Source organism: Callithrix jacchus, chromosome 10, assembly GCF_049354715.1.
Source record: "Callithrix jacchus isolate 240 chromosome 10, calJac240_pri, whole genome shotgun sequence".
Lineage (NCBI taxonomy): Eukaryota > Metazoa > Chordata > Mammalia > Primates > Cebidae > Callithrix > Callithrix jacchus.
This window is the reverse complement of record NC_133511.1, coordinates 61904497-61925420: the sequence shown is the minus strand read 5'-3', so window position 1 is coordinate 61925420 and position 20924 is coordinate 61904497. Positions and strand designations below refer to the sequence as shown.

Here is a 20924-nt window from a genome sequence, read left to right as displayed (position 1 = left end):
TGCAGGAGGTGGTGAGGGTGTGGATTGCTGCTGGTGGGAGACTCAACTGCTAAGTACGCTTTGGAAAATGGTTTCACTCTATGAAAGCCAATGTACTCCTGGGACCCAGTGATCCCCATCCCAAGTATATACCTAAGAGTGATGACACTAAAATAGAACCTAGGTTTCCAGATTTCCTTTTCTATTTTCACTTTAACTCCCAGGACCTCTAGCTTCATACCCAGGGGCAGCTGTTGACAGATGAAGATCCCTCCCTTTCACCCCAACATCCATAGGAGACACTTAGAAAGGACATCCAGACCCACCAAAAGGAAAGATTTTCATGATGGACTTGTAAAGAGACAATTCTCTTAAGAAACACTCCCCTACTCTCCCACCCCCTGGTGCAGTGACTAGAGCTTCAGGGTCAAAGTCCCACGGGTCACAGAGATGGCCTAGGCTGACATCAGAGAGTCCTCCCTCTGCTTCTACCTTTTATTTACTCTGACAGCCCAAGGATGCCACAACTTCCCTGTGCCTTCATTTTCTCCAAGACATGAGGAAATGAAGAGGACCAGTCACCTGGCCCACTGTTGCTGAGGGTCTTCTATGTGCCCAGGACTGTGTCATTCAGACCCTCATCTTGCATACTGAGAACCCTGAAGGAGAGATGAGACATGGGCATGAATAACTTTGATACAAGGAAAAAGATTAGAGGAAGGCGGAAGCCTTTCATTTAGACAGGCTGACCAAGTCCACATGCAGAAGGTGGCATTTAAGCCAGACACTGAAAGCTGTGTCATTTTCGTCAGGCACTGGCAGAGATGAAGTGGGCACTTCAGGCAAAGATGACTATACAAGGCAAGGCCTAGAGAGGGAAGGTGTGGGTGCAGGGAGTGTTCAGTTAACCAGAGAGCAGCTCAGCAAGGTTGAGAAAGAGCCAGAAAGGATGACTATGGCTGGAGCAAGAAGAGCCTCAGATGGCAGGTGGGAAGCAAACTGGGGCCAGAGACAGACAGACAGACAGACAGACAGACAGACAGACAGACAGAAAGCCATCCAGCCAGCCTGTGTCCCAGCATGGATCAGCCTTCCTCAGAAAGGCATAGCTGAAGATGACAAAGCAGATGTCAACCAGGGACTAAGAATCCAAAGTCTTAGGGAGGCAGGATTTTGAGTTCAGCCTCAGAGCCAAGCCTGACTTTGGCTTCTTTCCAGTGGAGAAGGAACTCTGATCACAGAGGTCCTGTTTAGGTTCTAGGTTGATATAGTTAGAATATTTGTCCCCTCCAAATCTCATGTTGAAATTTGATCCCCAATGTTGGAGGGGGCCTAGTGGGAGGAGTTTAAGTCGTGAGGGCAGGTCCCTCATGAATGGCTTGGTGCCCTCCCTGAGGTAATGAGTGAATTCTTGCTCTATTAGTTCATGCAAGAGCTGGTTGTTTAAAAGGGCGTGGACCCCTCCCTTCCCTCTTGCTCCCTCTCTCACTGTAGCCATACTGGCTCTGCTTGCCTTTTGTCATGAGTAAAAGATTCCCAACACGGAGCAGGTGTGGGTGCCATGTTTACACAGCTGCAGAACTGTGAGCCTAGTAAACCGCTTTTCTTATAAATTACCCATGCTCAGGTATTCCTCTATGGCAGCATAAAACAGACTAAGACACAGGTATAGGCAAAATTGCCACCTGCCACCCCCTGAGTTCATCCTATTGGTGGGAATGATCTGTGTCCCTGTCACCACTGGGTCCCATGTTGCTATCCCATTCAAGTCCCTCACGTTTGCCTTTGCTTTTGTTTTGTTTTCTGGTTGTCCCAGGCAGGGCCCCTCTCCTGAGTGTGCAACCTGGTGGCACTGAGGTGGAGTGGTGGTAGAAAGGGACGTTGGGAGCCAGGTTCTACTTGTTTCAGCCTTACTAGGCAAAATCATAGAAGGGAAAGAACACTGCAGCTGAGGCAAGACAAACCCAGGTCCAAATTCTGGCTCCCCAACTTACAAACCATGTGAACTCGGACAGTTTACTTAACCTCTTCGAGATTTAGTTTCCTTATCTGCACATTGACAATAGAAATGGTTTTAACTGTACTTTTGGGAGAAAAATATAAGTGTTACCATTTGGGGACAGTTATCATGTGGCAAGAACTATTCTAAGCTTATACCTAAATTACTGGATTTAATGTTGCCCAGGCTGGTTTGGAACTCCCTGACTAAGCAATCTGCCTGTCTTGGCCTCCTAGAGTACTGGGATTGCAGATGTGAGCCACTGTGCCTGGCAGATTTAACGTATTCTGAAGAATACAGCTCAGTGCCTGGCTCACAGAAGATTTTCTCTATTTTCCCCCAACCCATGATTCTACATCCCAGGACCTCCATTTTCTCATCTGTAACAGAAGGAGCTTGGACTAACTTTTCTTCAAAGTCCCTCTTCTCACTGAGTTTTTAAGAGTCTTTGATTCTATAAATCTTGGCAGATGGTTCTTTGGGAAATTAAAACAAACAGAACAGGAGGAAAAAACACCCAATAAAGCCATTTTGCCTGAGGCTAAGAACTTGCATCTGAATTTGTAGTTGCAAAGGAAAGCTTCTATAAGGAATACTGCAAATTCTCAGGAAACTAGGGGGCTGAGAAGAGGGCTGGGCCTTAATTACAAGTGATGGAAGGTGGAAAATTTTCCAATTATGCCTTTAGGAAAAATGCTGAAAATGAATTTATTCATACGTTTTTCTACAGTGTTCTGAAGAGCTGGGAATTCTGCTCTTCCTTCTTACCATATCAGAAGTAGATATTTCCCTCAAGTTAAAAATTCCTCTTTACCAATTCATCATAGAATTTGGTGTTGTCACAGGTAAGTGATAAAAATGTAACCAACAATAATCTCTTTCTTTTTTTTTTGAGACAGCATCTCATTCTGTCACCCAGGCTGGAGTGCAGTGGCACGATCTTGGCTCACTGTAACCTCTGCCTCCCAGGTTCAAGTGATCCTCTTGCCTCAGCCTCCTGAGTAGTTGGGATTACACCATGCCCAGCTAAGTTTTGTATTTTTAGTAGAGACCATGTTTGTCTTGAACTCCTGGCCTCAAGTGATCTGCCTGCCTTGGCCTCCCATAGTGTTGGGATTGTAGGCGTCAGCCACTGCACCTGGCCAATAATCTCTTTCATGTATGCAGTTTTGTTCTTTACAAAGTGTATTTGAATCCAAGAATGAGGGCTTTGGGATCAGAGCAGAGTTCTAACCCAGACTTGCCACTTGTTAGTGGGCCATTTACTTAAGCTCTGTGAACCTCAGAACCTCACTTTCCTCCTTTGTAAACGGGGTCAGAGATCCCATCTCACAAGCATCAAGTGAAGACTGAGTGCAATGATGTACACGCTATATCTGTAGTAGACGTTTTTTGGTTGCCTTCCCAGCATCCTATTCTGTCTTCTCTTTCCTTTCTGGAGTATTAATATAATTTTAGGGAAGTTGACTCCACCTAAGGGGTTAACATGTGACCTAGGCTAAGCCAATCAGTGCATTCTTTCTCTCCAGCCACAAAGTGCTTCCGGGACTGTCCTGTGACCTAAGCCTGTCTCAGTGGAATACATCTCAGGACCCTTGAAAAAATTTTTGGGAAAAGAGGATGGTCTTTTGTTGTTGTTGCTGGATATGAATGAAGATGTAAGTAGTCCACCTGGATGCTAAGACGTAAGGTTTGGTAAGAAGTAATAGTATCTTGGTTCTTATTAGTGATTGCAAATCTTTTTACATTTGCTAAAAACTTAATTGCTTATATGAAGTCTCTTCTTTGCACACCATGAGTTTTCTAACTGTGGGATATGACCCACTAGGTAGTGAAATCAATTTTGTGAATCATGACCAGCATTTTTATTGAAAGGGAACAGACTAGACTAGAAAATGAGTACATCACACTCAAGTGCTGTTTTGCAAACCTTTTGTCTTAGTATTTTACTGCAATGGAAAATCTTTTTCTTATGGTGGGTTCACAGTCAAAGAAATTTGGGAAAAGCCATCTTGGACCCTGTGATCTATGAAGGTGGGTATTACACCTCACTCCTCTCTGGATCCTTAATACAGGTTTGGCATGGACTAGGTATAAATAATTACTATTTGCTGGATTTAACTGACTGGAATATAGAATCCAAAAGGAAAATGTCAGGTGCTCCTTGGTGGTTGGTTACTTTGTTAAAAGCTGCCTTTGGAGGCCAGCATGATTGCAGTGGGGGGTGTTCTGGAGTCGGAGGGCTGTGGATTACAGTCCTAGCTCCGTGGTTACATCTGTGTGACTTTGGGCAAACCCTTCATTGGACCATCAAATGACATTTGGAGTCTCATCTACAGAATGAAGATAATGATGGTGATCTCACAATTGTTGCAAAGTTTAAAGGAGAGCATATCTGCCAAGTGCCAGATAGCACAGAGTTAGTCATGATAGTGCTATTCTGGAATGAGACCATATGTATATGGTGGTGTACAAAGAAAAAGGAGGAGGTAGTAATATTTTGGCAAGATGGAATGATTTTTTTTTTGATAGAAAAGTACATTTCCTATTGCACCATATTTTTTTCAGCTACAGTAACCTGCCAAGACATCTCACAGGAAACTCATTGGAGGGTGAGGCAGGGGGTGTGCTTAATGCAGACAGATGTAATGGAAATGTCATCTCAATCTGTCAAGTTTCTCTAGAACTAGCAGCCAAGTTGAGCATGGTGAAGGCTGTGAAACACTGTTAGGGTATTCATGTTTATCCATAGGCCCCAAGTCTATTTTCATCACACCTGTCCACCACCTTGTTCTCCCTTCTTTCCTATGCTTGGGATGCCTGCTCTCAACATGTGACAATGTGGAACTCTTCTTGAAAAAGGAATCCTCCTACTGCTGTCAGCAGAAACAGGGTCCAGGTGGGGCCACCAAATTTGGGAGCTGGGAAGCCACGTCTATAAGGGGCATTCACATGAGCTCTCATGTTGCCCCTTTACACTTCTATATTATATGTGCTGTCTTCTCTCTCTGGAATGCCTTTCTCCCTCATTACCTGGTGAACACCCACTCAAGAGCTGGCCTCAAATGTCAGCTGGTTTGTGAAGACTTCCCAGAACTCCCTGGGCAGAGCAGGTGGCTTCCGTGGCCCTCTGTGCAAACCTTTGTCATGGTCCTCCCCTCTTGACAGCAGTTGCCTGTCTCTTTTCTTTCAGTGAGAATTCCTGAAAGGTAGGGATCATCTTTCTATCCCCAATGCCTAAAACAGTGGCTGCACAGAGAAGACCATTGTAGGATGAAGGAAACTGCCACAAAAGAGGGCAAGAGGATTGAATCACAAGACAAAAGAGGGGAGAGACTTTGCAAGTTAGGAATTTTTACCTGCCACAAACTCTTACGTAAAGTGTGGGCTTTACCCAAACCCCCACCCATTATCTGTGGGGTTGGGGGCCTCAGTGGCAACTTGGGACTAGCTGCATGCTGGGAGGGCTGTGGCTGCTGGAGACATCCCTGCCTGTGGGACCCTAGGACACTTTATACTCAAGTTGGTTTCACCATAGTGAAAGGCAGAGCTCACTTTTCCAATCAGAGGGTAAAGGAAAGGGAACCAACATGAGCCAGGCGCTGTGATAGGAGCCTCAAAACATGTATTTCATTTAACTCTTGCAACCACCTACCAGGGAAGTAGGTGTAGTTTCCATGGTTCCACATGTTCCTTGTCCTTTTTTCCCTCTTTTCCTGCCCTCTTTGGATTGAGTATTTTCTGTCTTCCATTTTATCTCTGCTGTTGACTTATTAGCTAGGACTCTTTTTAAGTTACCTTTTTAGTGGTTTCTCTATGGCTTATAATACACATATTTAACTTACTGGAGTCAAGGTAGATATTCTAACTTCAATTTACCTATTAGGAAACTGAAATTCAGGGCAGCTAAATAATTTTTGTAACAGGTCATAGCTTCAAAATTGTAGATATTTCACTCAGTTCTTACATCACCCCAAATTGAGAACTATTTTTTTTAAGGCACTTAACCCAACTTATCAAGGACTCATAAACAGCTTGATCCGTGTGTCACAAACTCCTAAAGTACAATCCATGGGATGCATCCAATGAGATATTAGGATTTCATGGTGATAAAAGGGCTTTCATGGCCAAAGAAGTTTGAGAAATAGTGGGTAAATATGTTAAATAGTCCATCTTTCCAGCACTTCCCAGATCTTACCATAAACTGGAATGTACTATGAAAATGTCATATGCTGTGACCCTGACAGATTTATTTGATGCTGGAACCATTTTTCCAGAGTATTTTCTGAACTAGTGTTTCTTCAAATGGACTTTGGAAAATGCTGCTCTGAGAGAAAGTCAAGGTTTCCTGTCACCTTATGCCAGCTTTCTCAAGGAAGACTAAGTCTTGTTAGGTAGCCAGAGCACTTTATGGGGTCCCGCCCCCTGAGTGAGCCATGAGCCTTACCTGTCATGAAGCACTTGATGTCCTGAGAGTTGCTGATGGGGTTGTTGTTTTTAAACATATAGAGGTTAAAAGGCATAATGTTGCTGCTACTAAGGTGCTTCCACAGCTCATGGTCTGGGCTAGTCCAGCGTCCAGCCAGCACATCATAATCTCGCCGGCCCATGTGGACAAGCTTGGTGAGTGGATCATAGAGGCCACCGTGGTAGCCTATGATGATCTGAAAGTTGGGGTTGGTGTCCATGTAGATCTCCCCGTAGGCTGTGTATAGGATTTGCTTGATCATCAAACCCGTTCCACTAAAGACAGCAAGAGGAGTCCCGATGTTGTCACAAGCTATGTAAAACTCATCACCGCTGCTAAGCTCCATGGCAAAGAGGTGTCCTTGCAAGTCATAGTAGAGGGAGGTGATCTCAGAGCTGGAGTGGTTGTAGAGGTGGGTGACCTTGGTGGGACTGGTCAGGTCTGCATAGAAGAACTGCAGGTGGTGGCCATGGCTGCTCTTGCTGGACACCCGCCGCCCCAGGCCGTCATAGCGGTACCTGACACTCCAGCCACCAGCCCGGTTGTAGGCCTTGATGAGTAGGCCAGCTGAATTGTACTCAAAGATATCACCACCCCGCTGCCTCAGGAAGCCATCTTCATCCATCTTGTACTGCACGTCACCCAGCCGAGTGATGCGGTCACGGAGGTCGTACCGTAGTGGTGTGAGCCGTGCACTGTTCCCAGGACTCAGTAAGTGCAGGTTCCCATTGAGGTCGTAGCTGTAGCGCCAGAGTGGTTTGTCATTGATGGAGACCGTCTGCAGCTGGCCATCAGCATCATACTCATAGGAGTAGCGGGTGGTATTGGCGTAGGGTCCTACCTTCAGTTCCTTCTTCACTACTCGCCCCATGTTATCATACTGGACAGTCATCCAGTACATGAGCGAGCGGAAGATCTCATACTGCACCTCCTTCATCCTCCCATATGCATCAAAATGCTTGGTGTGGGTCATAACAGCTGTAGTGATGATCTGGTTAATGTCATAGTAGATGACACCAAACTTCCCAAACTGCTCTGTCTTGCCTGACACATCATCATAGCGATAGAGATCGATGGGCAGTGGGGTCTCGTTGATCACAGCCTGCATGCTGGTCACCCGGAAGCTGTTGTCATAGTTGTAGTCAAAACGGGCGTTGACCATGCCTTCCTCAGTGAAGCGGAAGATCTGCCGGTCGATCAGGGGCCCAATCTGACGGTAGCGGATGGTGCAGGTGAAGCCTTCGTTTTGTAGGTTGATGGTCTTCAGCATGCCTGCCGTCTCGTCATAGGTGAAGCTGACCTTGGTTGTATCGTACAGCGTCTCCGCCAGCTTCGACAGTTTGCCATACTTGTATATCACCCTACGGCCGGTGCCCAGGTAGAAGGTGTGGAGGAGGTGCCCATCCTCAGTGAAGTCCTGTATGACTGAGGCATTGCCCTCAGGGGGCTGGTAGATGTTTCTGTAGTAGCCGACTGAGCGGATGGTCTCCAGCGTCTGCCGTGCCACGTTGGGCATCGTCACAGAAGAGAGGCGGTCATTCTTGTCGAACTCAAAGATATACTGCCTCTGGCTGTGTAGTAGCAGCACCATGGACTGGAGGGAGAGGAAAACCAAGAGATGAGAGGAGGGTAGTGAGAAGGAAGGGTAGGGCTACATACCTGAGACTTAAAGGGAAGGAATGAACATCCAGGAAGAATCTAGAGTTTCCATGGTTCTCTTGAGTTATGCTCCAACCAGAGCTTTCCAACAGGAGTGCCATAGGATACTGCAAATAGGTTACAGATGTGCTAAGATGACGCTTTCTCTCAGCCTTCGGCCCTGGCAGGGCCTAGGCCTCCAGACATTCAGGCCATTTGCCATTCTACGGTGAGTTGCCTCATGTGTTTGCCCCTTTGTGCAGTACAGACCTGGTTACTTTTGTGTGTGGCGGGCGTGAGGATGCTTGGGAAGCCTTGGCCTGAAATATGTACAGCGGTCTCCCTCCTGGCTTCCTTGTCCCAGAATTCTCAACCCAATCTTCCTACTCAGACAAGAATGAGCTCCCCCAAACACAGTCTGACAATTTCTTTTATGGGCTAAACAGCTCCTGCTGACTCCCTGTGGCTTACAGCATGAAGACAATATTTGAGAAGGGCATTTAAGCTTTTGCACAATGACAGGTTGTATGCCTACCCTGGGGTAGGGCAGGCTATGATGGGAATGGGAGAGCCTGGTTTCTAACAATGGATTTCTTGTGTGGCTCTTGGAAAGTTCTTCCCCTCTATGGGGTTTGGCTTTTCAGTATGTTGGATGACCTCTAAGGTCTCTCTTAGCACTAGCACAGAACATCACTTTTGGGGATACTCACCCAGCACTGGACAGGGGAGACTCACCTCAGAGCAAGCAAAGCCTAGGCCCTGGATGGATGACCAGGGTCAGGAAATGAAGCAGGGATCTGGGTACTAGCACTGGGCATGAAGTGCACTTGTTCTCAGGAAAAGATCAGCAGATAACAGGCCTAGAGGTTTTATGCTGAAAAGCTACCATTTTCTCCAATTGGAGACCAACTTTTGATTTTGGGTCATTTCTGATTCTTAGCCCCTGGGATGAAATGAATTCTGACCTACAGCAGAATAGATTGACTGAGGTCATGCCCAGCTCTTGAAGCTCAGGAGTAAGTGCCTCCTGCCTAAGTGCTGATCTCTAGGCTTCTGCCTGGTTCTCCATGAATGGATTGTATCATGTGCCCTAGACCTGGAAGCAGACCCTTGCCCTGGGTCTGAACCCTGAATCCTGCTCTGCAAGTCCAGTGAGTGAGTGGGCCTCTACTCTATCAGGCAGGTCTTTCATGTTCTCTTGCCCTAGGAGTGCCACCTGCCATTGCCACTACCATGATCTATCCAGATACCTCTTGGGACCTCCTGCCCTCTGTGGCAGATTTTCCTGAACATTTCCTTTTAGAGACATGGGTCAGATATAGCCCACTGAGGTCACCAGGCTGGGCCTGGCCATGAATGATTGGCCTTCTGTATGGCATGGCCAGTGATGGAGGGAGACAGACACCTGCCTTCTCTAAGTATGTGTAGCTCCATGTTTTCCCATCAGCGAAGATCCTGGACGTGATGCGGCCCGCCTGGTCGTACTCCATTCTTTCAGACATGATGCCTCTCTGGATGCCAGCAATGTGACCCCCAGGGGAGTATGTCACATTGACACCATTCAGCCTGCTGCTGGGTGACCAGAGGCTGGGCCGCCCTGCCTGGTCATACAGGATCCTAAGGGTGAACTTGCGGTGGTCATCATAGATCTTCTCCGTTCGTGTTACGCGGTCAAAGTCCAAAGATAGGAGATTTCGGTTGTGAACCTGGAGAAAGGGTAGGAAGAGAAAATTAATCTGGACCATGAGAAGTTTGGTCTGATGGTCCACGTGGCTCTCAGCTCTGCTGGGAAGCTCTTGAGTAGAGGCAGGAGCACAGGTCCTGTGCAGCAAAAGACATGGGTTTGAGTCCTGGCTCTGTCATTTGTCAGCTCTGTGAAGTGTCCTCACCTATAAAATGGGAACAATAATGCCAGTTGCACAGGGCTGCTGTGAGGATGAAGACACTGAGTATGTTGTGCAAACAATAGCTGTGACCAAAGAGGATCTGCATGTTTTCTAATGTGATTCTTCTAATGAGGACACATTTCAAAAGGCAGATCCTCCCTGCTGAAAAGAGACCCACCAAGTGAGCCCAGCAAATAAACTGATCCATCTGTTCCACACCCAGACACTGAAGAGACCAAAGCCCAGGGAGGTGAAGGGATTTACTCCAAATCTTGGGGCTGGTGAGTGATGGAGTCTGGACTTGACTTTCACCCCTACATCATGCCACCAAACACTCAGTGGTCCTCTGAGCAATTCCAGCCTTCTGAGGGCTCTGGACTTCCCAGCTCCTCTGGGGTGTCTACTGCCTTGCCACTACAATTAGGGCTTCTTGACTGCCACAGTCAGTACCCAAGACATCTTCTTCACAGAGGTGCTGGGAGGCAGTGAGTGTTTGACACTGGGGTGGCTCTTCTGGCTCTGGGCTGAATGTGGACACAGTCCTAGCTTTGAGACACTTTGTGCCAGCCTTCAGGATAGGGAGTGCCTTGTATAAACTCTACCTGGGCTGCTAGGTCAGCACACAGTTCAGTTTCCTTTCAGAGTCAGAGACAGGGCTCCCACAGACATAGTGGTAAGTCAGAGTTTTTATATTTTAATAAAGAAATATACTTCAGGGCCTATTTCTATATTTGGATCTGCCCTGTAGGCACTGGCTGCCCCTGAAACACTGCCAGGTATTCTGGAGCTAAAATAATGGTTCCCGCTAATTGGTGTCTGGCCTGATGGGACATCTGTCTCTTATGGCACATCTGTCTCTTATGGCACATTTTCTGTCTCTTCCACTAGTCATTGCATAAGTAGTAAGGAAGTAGTAAGTAGTAGGAAGGAAGTAGTAAGGAAGACCCAAGAGGAAAGCAGATAATTAGGTCACATGATGCAAAATGGCATGTGTGGACCCAGGCAATGAAAGGCCCTCTGGAGCTCTGTGTGGTTAAAAAAATGGGTCCAGGTCTAGGAATGAAGGCCAGGATTCTAGCTACAACTTTGTGACCAACTTTTCTATTGACCTTGAGATCTCTGAGTCTCAATTTCTTACTCTGTGTAACAAGAGTCATTGTGAAGGTTGAAGAAACTTAGTAAATCAGTGGCGTGCTAGGCACATAGAAGATACTGAATAAATGGTTGGAATTATTTCCGTTAAATGACAGCAAACAATCATGGTCAATTCCCAGGAAGGTGAGATGTGTGTGTCTCCCCGTTCTTCCATACAAATTCTAAGGCCTTGAAAATAAAGATGTATAATGAAGATGCTGACTTTAGCGGTGAATGGCCTGGTTATAATAAGGTTCCCTTCCCTGGGGTAATCAAACACAATTGCAGAAACAAAAACAGTGTGGCAGATGATTCCCGTGAAAAATCAGAGGCGCTGGAGGCTGAAGCTGTGTTCTCTGCAGAGAGGGCACAGGAAGATACAGGGGCTGTGCCACCAACAATGACAGAGGCATTTTTAAAGTATCTTTTGGAAGGTTCCCCTATGACTCCCTCAGGGTGGTGTCACCCAGCCAGCTGCCCCACTTTATCCCTGGAGGATCTCTAGTGAAGGGGAGCTGTACCTTTTTTGGAAAAATTAATAAAATTAAATTAAACAGCTCACTGGGGAGCCGCCTAATGTGTCCTATGCTCGGCAGTGGCAGCAATGAGATTGTTTTACCTCTTTCTTTATTAAAAAAGTTCCTAGTTGTATAAAAAATGAGCTCCATATGGGGAGGCACACCCGGCAAACATTCTAATTCCACCTGCCACCACTGTGGGTGGCCATTTATTTGGGAGGACATGTAGACATGGCCACCCGACTAGAGCACCATCAATCTCAGGCTGGGAGAGACACCAATTAAAAGCCTGGGAAACTTTTGGTCCAGTTCACACAGCAGAGAGGAAGTCCTAATCATGCTAATTGCTGCCATTTATTGAGCACCTGGAGTCTACCAGCACTGGGCTAGGTGTGTTGAACGTATTATCTTGTTTCTGTGGAGGCACCTGAGGCTCAGAGAAGCTGCTCAATGCTCCACATGGCACAGGCAGGAATCACACCCAGGTCAAACTTCCCATTGAGGACACTGCCACACTCAGAGGTGCATGCAGGGCTCTATACTAATTCAGATGGGGGGGTGAGGGGGGTGAGGAGGGTGGGGGGTTAGGCAGGGGCTCAGTAGGCCGCAGAGAAAAAAGACGGCTAGGCCTTCCTTAGGAAACTAATGCAAGGCTGTTTCCTACAATGAGCTCTTGGATGTTGAGGGAATAAACGAAGCCTGGTTTTCTGGGTTCTAGTTGTGTGATAGTGGGTAAGTCACTTAATGTTTCTGTAGCTGCTGTGGGCCTATTTTCTAGTCTTTTTTTTGAAACTGTTTTGCTCTGTCGCCCAGGCTGGAGTGCAGTGGCGCCATCTCAGCTCACTGCAACCTCCGCCTCCCAGGTTCAAGCAATTCTCCTGCCTCAGCCTCAAGAGTATCTGGGATAACTGGTGCCTGCCACCACACCCAGCTAATTTTTTGTGTTTTTAGTATAGATGGGGTTTCACCATGTTGGCCAGGCTGGTTTCAAACTCCTGACCTCAAGCAATCTGCCTGCCTCAGCCTCCCAAAGTGCTGGCTTCCAGGTGTGAGCCGCTGCGCCCCATCTATTTACTAATCTTTACCACCACCTCACCATGCGACTCTGGAGAAATTGTTTAATCTTTCTGGACATCGGTTGTGTCATTTGTAAAAAGAGGGGCTTCAGTGAACTTTCTTTGCTGAAGGGCAGGGGACCTAAGAGACACTGAGCTGTGTTGCTATGAGGTCGCTTCTGGAATGTTAGGAACATGTAGCTCAGTTCTATAGCTGGTTTCAGCTCAGCAGATATCTCCTGAGCACCCTTGGTCTGCAAGGTACTGTGCTGAAAGCCACGGCTAGTTCATTAACTTTCTCTCTGCCCATTACCTGCCTTTCCCAAGCTGGAGGGAAAAGAAGCTGGCCACTCAGGCCCTGGCAGAGGTCACACTGTACAGAAACATGGGATGTGAGGCAGACAAGGAGCTGGTTCCGGGCATCCACATATTCAAAAACACTCTGAATGTCAGACCACGATGCCAGCCCCAGAAGTGATGGTTTGGGTAGGTCATTTTGCTCATTTAGGATGGGTAACTCTGCCTGGAACTAGTGGATAATGTAGCTTAGGTTCAAAGTAGCTGAACTGAATTTTGGGACATGTTACCAATAGTAATAGTAATAATAATAAATAATAGCAATAACAACACTAAGAGTAGGTATTGACCACTTGATGGAGTCAGACTCTAAGATGCTTAATAGATGACTTCTAATCCTTATAACAACTTTTAAAATCAGTCTTGTTCTCCCCATTTTATAGTTGATGAGATTGAGGCTCTAAGATTACTAATCTGCCCAAACTCACTCAGGGAATAATATAAGCTGGAAATTTCAACTCAGACCCGTCTAACACCAAAGCCAGAAATCTTTCCACAAGTAAAAACTAAAAAGACATACAAGGGCCTCTAATCACATGTGGTTCCCTGCTTTAGTTCCCTCCTTTTGCAGATAAGTAAACTGAGGTCCCAGGGAATTTGAAGAACACGGTGCAGTTCTCCAGATTCACCCTCCTCCTTTCCCCCAGGACGCAGCCACCTCCAGAGGCCTTGCTCACCCGCAGCCGGCGCCCGAAGACAGTGACCTGGCCCCGAGCCTGCTCCTTGCGCTGCCTCCACTCCACCAAGTTGAGGCCATTGTCAATGGGCAGTGTGACATTCCTCTTGCCCACGGTGGGGTTGACAGTGCCAGCCAACAAGTGGGGCTCGGTCTGCAGTGCCACCTCCATGCCGTTAGCCAGCAGCAGCCGCAGGGAGCCGTCGGCCCCGATGTAGTAGCTGTTCCGGACTTGGTCTGCAGGAGAGGACAGACACAGACTGCTCAGAGGGAACGAAGGTGGAGGGAGGTTTGTGGACAGCAGAGGCAGCAGTGGGGACTTTCACGGATGCTTTTCCTAACTATGAAAGCAGTATATCATCACTGAAGAACACGAGGAAAATACATGGAGAAGACCATCCAGAATCTCAGTATCCAAAGAAAACCACTGTAAATATTTTATATATTTATAGATTTTAAGAAATTTCCAAATGCCCTTACAGTTTAAAATAGATGAGTTTTAAAACAGTTACAGAGTTTTCACTGATCATTGTATTATGTCACTATTTTTCATAAACATTTTTCTTAATGACCATACAGTATTCTACTATATGAAAATACTGCAAGTTATTTAACCAAGCCTCAAATTGATATTCAATTTGATTCCAGGTTTCCACAATTATAAGCACCACTGTATATAAATATAGTTTAAATGTTATGTTAAATGAAAAAAGTCATATGTAAAAGGCTACATATTGTCTGACTCCACTTATATGAACTGTCCAGAATAGGCAATGATCTCTAGAGACAGCAGTTGCCAAAGGCTGAGGGGCAGGGGAATGCAGAGTGGCTGCTAATGGGTTTGGGATTTCTCTTTGGGGTGATAAACATGTCACAGACATATGACAATGATTTAAATATAGATATGATTTGAAATTTTAAATTTGATTTAAAACATTTTAACTTAGATTTTTAACTAAAGGAAACTTCTGGTGAAAAAAGTCAATTTCAGCTGTAAAATGCATATAGAGTTGCTTTCTACAGATGAAAATACTGTCTCTGGGTTTGTGCTACACTCTCCTGTCTGGCCCTTCCTTGGCTGTTTCCTCTGCACCACACCCCTCTTCAGAAAGTGCTGGCTTCAGACTCCCTCCAGGCTCTGCTAAAATGTCATCTCTTACCAGAAGCTTCCCCTGTTCCACTGGCCAGAATGTATGACTCCCTGTCGTGTACACCCCTTAGCCTATGGGCTTCCTCAGTGGTCTTGCAGCTGAGGCGTGTGGGAATCACTGCTCCGTTAATGAACACATTCTCCAATATTTGAGTGCGTGCTGTGAGAGGCACTATGGCACAGAGATTAAGAGCTTCACTTTGGAGCCAGGCTACTTCGGCTCAGGTTACAGCTCTGCTGCTGCCTTGCTGTAAGACCTTGGCCAAGTTCTTAACCTCTCCTGCCTCTGGTGCTTCATCAGTACACTGGGACAATAATTGTACCCTGCCTTGCAGGATGCTCTGAGGGTTGAGTGAGATCATGAATATGAAGACCTGAGAACTGTACTTGGCATATAGTGTTATATAAATGTTAGCTGTCACTGGTTTTGTGTGCATGGCGCTGTGCTAGCCACTGTCGTGTGTATTTCTTGGCCCTCCCGTATCTCCACCATCCCATTTTTTTTCTCTCTCTCACACATACATACACAGACACACACACATCAAGGTGAACTTCTCTAGTGTTGATCATGGCCCTGCAATAGGGCCTCCTTGCTTTTAGGTTGGCAGTCAAGAGAACAGGTTCTATAGAGCCTGTTTATCTGGGTCCAAATACCCGATTAGGTGTGTGACTTGGGCAAGCTACTTAACCTCTCAGTGCCTCTCACTTCCTTCATTCAGAAAAGGGAGACAGTAATACCTACCTCCTAGGCATATGATGTGCTGTATGAGGTACCTTATGAGCTATTGCTTAATAGGACAATGTAAGATGCTGAAAATATGCTTTGTAGTTAGTAAGTGCTCCAAAAATGTTAGCTATCATCATCATTAGGATTGTATGTGCTCCGTAAATCTTTGCTGGATGAAACTGGTATGTTCCAGGCTACGCCAAGCACTAAAGATAGTTATTAATCAGTAGTTTCATGGGAAAGCCTCACTGAATCTTTTCTGCTAGAATGGCAACAAATAGGCCCCCCTTTCTCTTACTCCCTCCCTTTTCCATCCTTCTCTCTTACACACGCAAAATTCTAAAATCTGCCTCAAACTTGCTATGCATTATTCACTGACAATCTATATTTTTCTTCTTTTGAACAGTGAAAAAGCCTGTGTCGATTTCCCCTTTAAAGCTGCTCCTTGCTGAATCCACATATGTCCATTAATGGTGACTTGGAGGGAACAGCATCTGTACAGGCCCGTCTCAGATGATCCCATTTAATGTGGGCTGTGACTTCCCAAGGCCGCTGCTCATTAGCAGCTACTTCTTATTACTTCCCACAGTTTAGACAGAAGATGAAACTGAAAGATCTTTTCACAAAGACTCTAGTGAGGCAGTTGCAAAACTGAGCCTCGTACTCAAGAAGGAAACAGCTTGGCAGAGTTACCAAAGAGGAAAAACAGGTACCATGTTTCCTGGATTCCAAGAAGTGTTTTTTCTTTTCACATTTTAATGGTTTTTTGAAATTGGAATGTGTCCATGTATGCCTTTTGAGCAGTGTGATTTTTTCCCTCTGCCTAAAAAGGTGTTATTAAATTGATGGTACATTTTAAAACTGAGGAATGTGGCACTTGCAAATTTTAAGTTGCCCAAATATAAGAAAGCCTGCATGAACCTTTGAGAAAAATACTCACAACCAGTTTAGCAGTATGGCATGGATGGATACTTCTTAATCACAGGGAAGAAAACAGGCCTGAAGGACAAGATGTCAGAGTAATTGGTGGTCCTTGGTCAGGCAAGATCTTGGCTGCCTCAGAAGCTGTACCTTCTCTTGGCAATAATCCAGTCAGAGCACAAATCCCTGGGGTCCGTCCCAACCCACTTGTGATATTATGATTATATATCCACGGTTCCTGGCTCATAACTCCTATAGCCCTTGTTAGTCTTTTGTTACAATGTTGAGGCACTTCGGGACCCAGAAGCAGGCCTTAGGAAACAATCACTCTCCCTCTCTCTCTGACCTTCTGCCCTCCTTTCCATGGCAGGACTCTAATGTGACTGTGGGTCATAAGACCTACATTTCAGAGGGGATCCTGCCTCATAGCCTGGAGGAAGGAATAAATGCTGCACAGAGAGGCCAAGAAGAATCTGAAGAGACAGGCCTTGCTGGGTTTAGATCTTACCGATTTTGCCCAATCACATTTCTGCATGGTTGTCAATCACACCTATCCAATGAAGCCTCCATAAAAGGCCCAAGAAGACAAGGTTTGGGGAGCTTCCAGACTGCTGAACATATGGAGGTCATGGAGGGGTTAGGGAGATGTGCCTGTGGAGGGTGTGACAGCTCCATACCCCTTAACCTCTATCTTGCCCTACATATCTCTTCATCTATATCCGTAGTAATGTCCTGGTAATGTAAGTATTTCTCTAGTTCTGTGAGTTGTTCCAGTAAATTAACTGAACTCCAAGAAGCAGTCATGAAAACCTTAAATAGAAGCCAGTCAGATAGAGGTTCCAGAGGCCCAGACTTGCGGCTGGTGTCTGAAGTGTGGTAGAGGCCGGGCAGTTTTGGGGACTGAGCCCTCAACCTGTGGGATCTGAGGCTATCTCCAGGCAGTTATGCTGGAATTGAATTGAGGGACACCCAGCTGTTGTCCACTGCAGAGCTGATTGCTTGCTTGGTGGTGGGGAGAACCCTACCCCTGTCTACATTTGGTCGCAGAAGTCTTCTGTTGATGACTACTATGTGAGAGCAGAGGAAACGTTGAGTTTTCCTTGAAAACCATGATTAAAGGTGCTAGGTGGGGAAGGAATTCCAGTGTGTGGTTTCTTTCTTTGAGAACCTTTATTGTTCTTGGAACTCTTTGAAAGGCAAAGGACTAAATTTGGGAATAAAAGTTGTAAGAATATACAGATATTTATTTTCTTATGGTAGGTTAAACTGCTTGCTAATTAATTAATTACTTAATGAATCCAATAGTATTGTTTATCGAGCAATACTACGTGCTTGGCTCATGCTAGTCACTACATTGTCTAAAGAGATCGTATAAGCAGCCCTATGGGGCAGGTGTTAAAATTCAGCCCCATTTCCCAGAGCCAGAGACGAAGGCTCATCGAAGAAGAGTGACTCCAGCAAGTTCACACAGGTGGGAAGTGGCACGGCAGGCACAGGGCTCCGAATTGTCCACCCAGAACCCCTGCTCTTCTCATTGCTCCACCCCATTCCACACAGTTTCAACTTGCTTTCTTTTCCAGGAAAAGAAACCAAGGGGCACAGTGGATGACATGGTGGCAGAGTCAGAACTTAAACTTGGGCCTCTGACTCTTAGTCTAAGCTCCTTTCACTGCTTTGTGTGGAAGCCTTTGGGAGTACAAGGAGCCATACAGTGGGCAGGAAAAAATCAGGCAGAGCTTTCCCTGGTGATGGCATCTTTCTTTTCAAGCTTACTAAAGCCTACAAAGCTGCAAGCCCACCTGGGTCCCCACATCCCATGGGAACAACTGAGGCAGATAATTCACAGCAAGATTTCATCGTCGTGGAATCTTTTTACCTGAAGCTAGAAGACCAACCCGTAACACATGATTTGACAGATGCAGAGAAGAAGGGATGAAATCCTACAAGAGGCACAAACCTTCTCACCTGGGCTTCAGGAAGGAATTCTCCATAATCAAATCCCTTTCAAAATTACGTGTAATTATTCTTGTCCTTTGTCCTCACCTACACCAGTGTGAGTGTGTCTGTTAATCTGGGAGTCATTAGGATGGCAAATAGTGAGGTCACCTGGATTAGCAGCTAATGAATTCTCTACCGTTTGTTCTAATGATAACAGGATAGGAGAATAAAATATTATTCTGAAGCTTCTGAGAGAGAATTTTACTTGACTCAGGCTGGTATGTTTTGCAAATTAGGTGATAATACAGAGAGTCGCAATGCTTTCCTGCTCTTGGGCAGCTCCAGCAGTAGCTTGTTTCTTGTGCCATCCTTCTCCAAAGGGGTCTTCCCACCCCTCTGCCTCAAAGCCCCCTGGTTCCCACCCGACTTACCTTGCAGCAGTGTGTAGAAGGCACCTGAGGCAGACAGGTTTGTGGTTATGGTGACATCGTCCTTGCTGGAGGTCTCTACCTGGACATGCACTGAACTGTCTGTATCACTTCGGAAACTGCTCACCTGGCCAGTAGGGAAGGTCACATTTGTCAGGCGGCCAAAGCTGTCGTACCTGGAAACCAAGGGGTGGCACTGAGAAGCAGAAATATAATGGTGCTCTAACTGGAACATGGTGCATTCTACCTCATGCCATGGTTTTGCTGTGCTCTGCTTTCCTTTCTGGTTGGATATATTCCCATGTCTCCCACATCTCTTGCACAGGACCTGGTACAGAGATTTCAGGATGTGACTCCACCTGCTGATATCCAGCTGCAGGAAAATGACTGACCTATCTGAGTCTCCCTTCCCTAACCCAAACAGTGGAGATGATACCACCAACCTGCCTACTGCCCAGGAGTGCAGCTATACACTGGAATCCAATTGTGAAGGGGTGAGATGATGGTGGTCATAATGAGATGGATGACCCAGAATCTTAGAACTGGGGGACTCCCCAGAAATGATGTAGTCAAGTTTGATGCCTGAATACCCAGTGCAAAACTTGCAAGAACTGGTTACACAGGCTATTCCTGAAAAATACTAGAAATGGGAGCTACTACCCAGGGGTTTCTACAAATCCTGAGGAAAAGGGATTCTGAATTCAAACCAGGACTCAGCCTAGATAAATGGTGTCTTGCAACACCTTCCACTTAGATTTTACATCTGGCACTCAGCATTTTTGTATCTGCAACTCTTAGAACCCCACAGCTTTGCTCAGGAATGGTCTTTCTAAAGCATCTTAATTGAATTTTAATTCTCTTTACTATTCTCCTGATAATAATAAAATAAATACCTACCATTATTGAACACCTCCTATATATGAGGCATGGTGCTAGTTGCTTTTCAAGCATTTTCATGTAATCCTCATTTAATACATTTTTCATGTAAACCTCATTTAATCCTAGTCTAAAAGGTATGTATTATCTCCTTTCTGGAGGATCAGAAATTGAGGCTTGGAAAAGTGAAGTCACCTGTTCAAGGTCATACAGCTAATTAAGTGCGGGTAGAATAAAAATTCAAACTCAGATCTATTTGCTTTCAAACTGCCACTTGCCTCTCTGTCTTCAATGAACACTTCTGTACCATCCATTTGCAAGTATTCATCACATGCACTCCTCCCTGGCAGGAGTGGGCTATTAACATTGTAATTATTGTTTTTAATTAGGGGAGGCTGAAGTGTAGACAGGCAGGCTTAAATAACCTTTTTGCACTTGTGTGTGAATGGGGACACACTTCTTCCTCTACACAGCAATATTCCTGACTTCCTGGACACGGTTGCCCCTTTGTACTGTGGGTCTCCCTACTGGCCTTTTTTTTTTTTAACTTTTGTTTTTACTTCTGGGGTAAAGCTGGCCCCTGGGTTCCTGTGAGGGTTTTCATGATGGGGAAATAAAAGGTCAGAGAGTTCAGCTCTGTCCAGGCTCTTCCTTCAGCTGGGCCTCGCTTCTTGCTGGGTTTCCTGGGTCTGTAGCTCCTATGGTTTCAAGGAAGACTTGATGGGTGAGATTAGGCAGGTCTTTGCTCAGGAATTCTCTGCCCAGGGTCAGACTTGGGTGCTGCACTACAGACTCTGTCATTTGCCAGCTGTTTCTGTGCCTGCGCCGGGCACAGATCACAGCACTCTACACTGAATCTAACAGTCCCTGGCACACTCTGCCACAGAGGTAGTATTGGTAGAGATCTGCTGAATAAATCACCCCTGTTTTTGGCTTAAGACCAATTCTGGGGGAGAGGCCAGTGGCCTTCAGGGAAGTTGGATGCTTCTGCGGCTGAGGCCTTTCCAGGATGGCAGGCAGTGCTGTGGCCTCGGGGCCACTCCCTAGGCAGGGCTGCAGGCAAGGCTGTGGCTCTATCAGAGGCTTGCCAGTAGGTGGTTAGAGGGCTTCAAAAACCTACATCCTGCCATGGTTTCTCCTTTCTCTTCCTAATACTGAGTCAGGTTCTTCCAGG

At 46.0% G+C, this 20924-nt stretch overlaps 1 protein-coding gene across 27 annotated transcripts in view; it reads right to left on the bottom strand.

The window, feature by feature from the left end:
- Nucleotides 1-20924, bottom strand: part of TENM4 (teneurin transmembrane protein 4) — a 3204727-nt gene that overhangs the window by 8406 nt on the left and 3175397 nt on the right. For all 27 annotated transcript variants that reach the window (XM_078340117.1, XM_078340116.1, XM_078340121.1 and 24 more), the window contains 4 exons: nt 18878-19050; nt 13712-13947; nt 9494-9790; nt 6426-8040 (listed from right to left, as the gene is read on the bottom strand). In XM_078340117.1, coding sequence (XP_078196243.1) covers nt 6426-8040; nt 9494-9790; nt 13712-13947; nt 18878-19050 — 2321 coding nt within the window. The remainder of the gene's footprint in view (nt 1-6425; nt 8041-9493; nt 9791-13711; nt 13948-18877; nt 19051-20924) is intronic.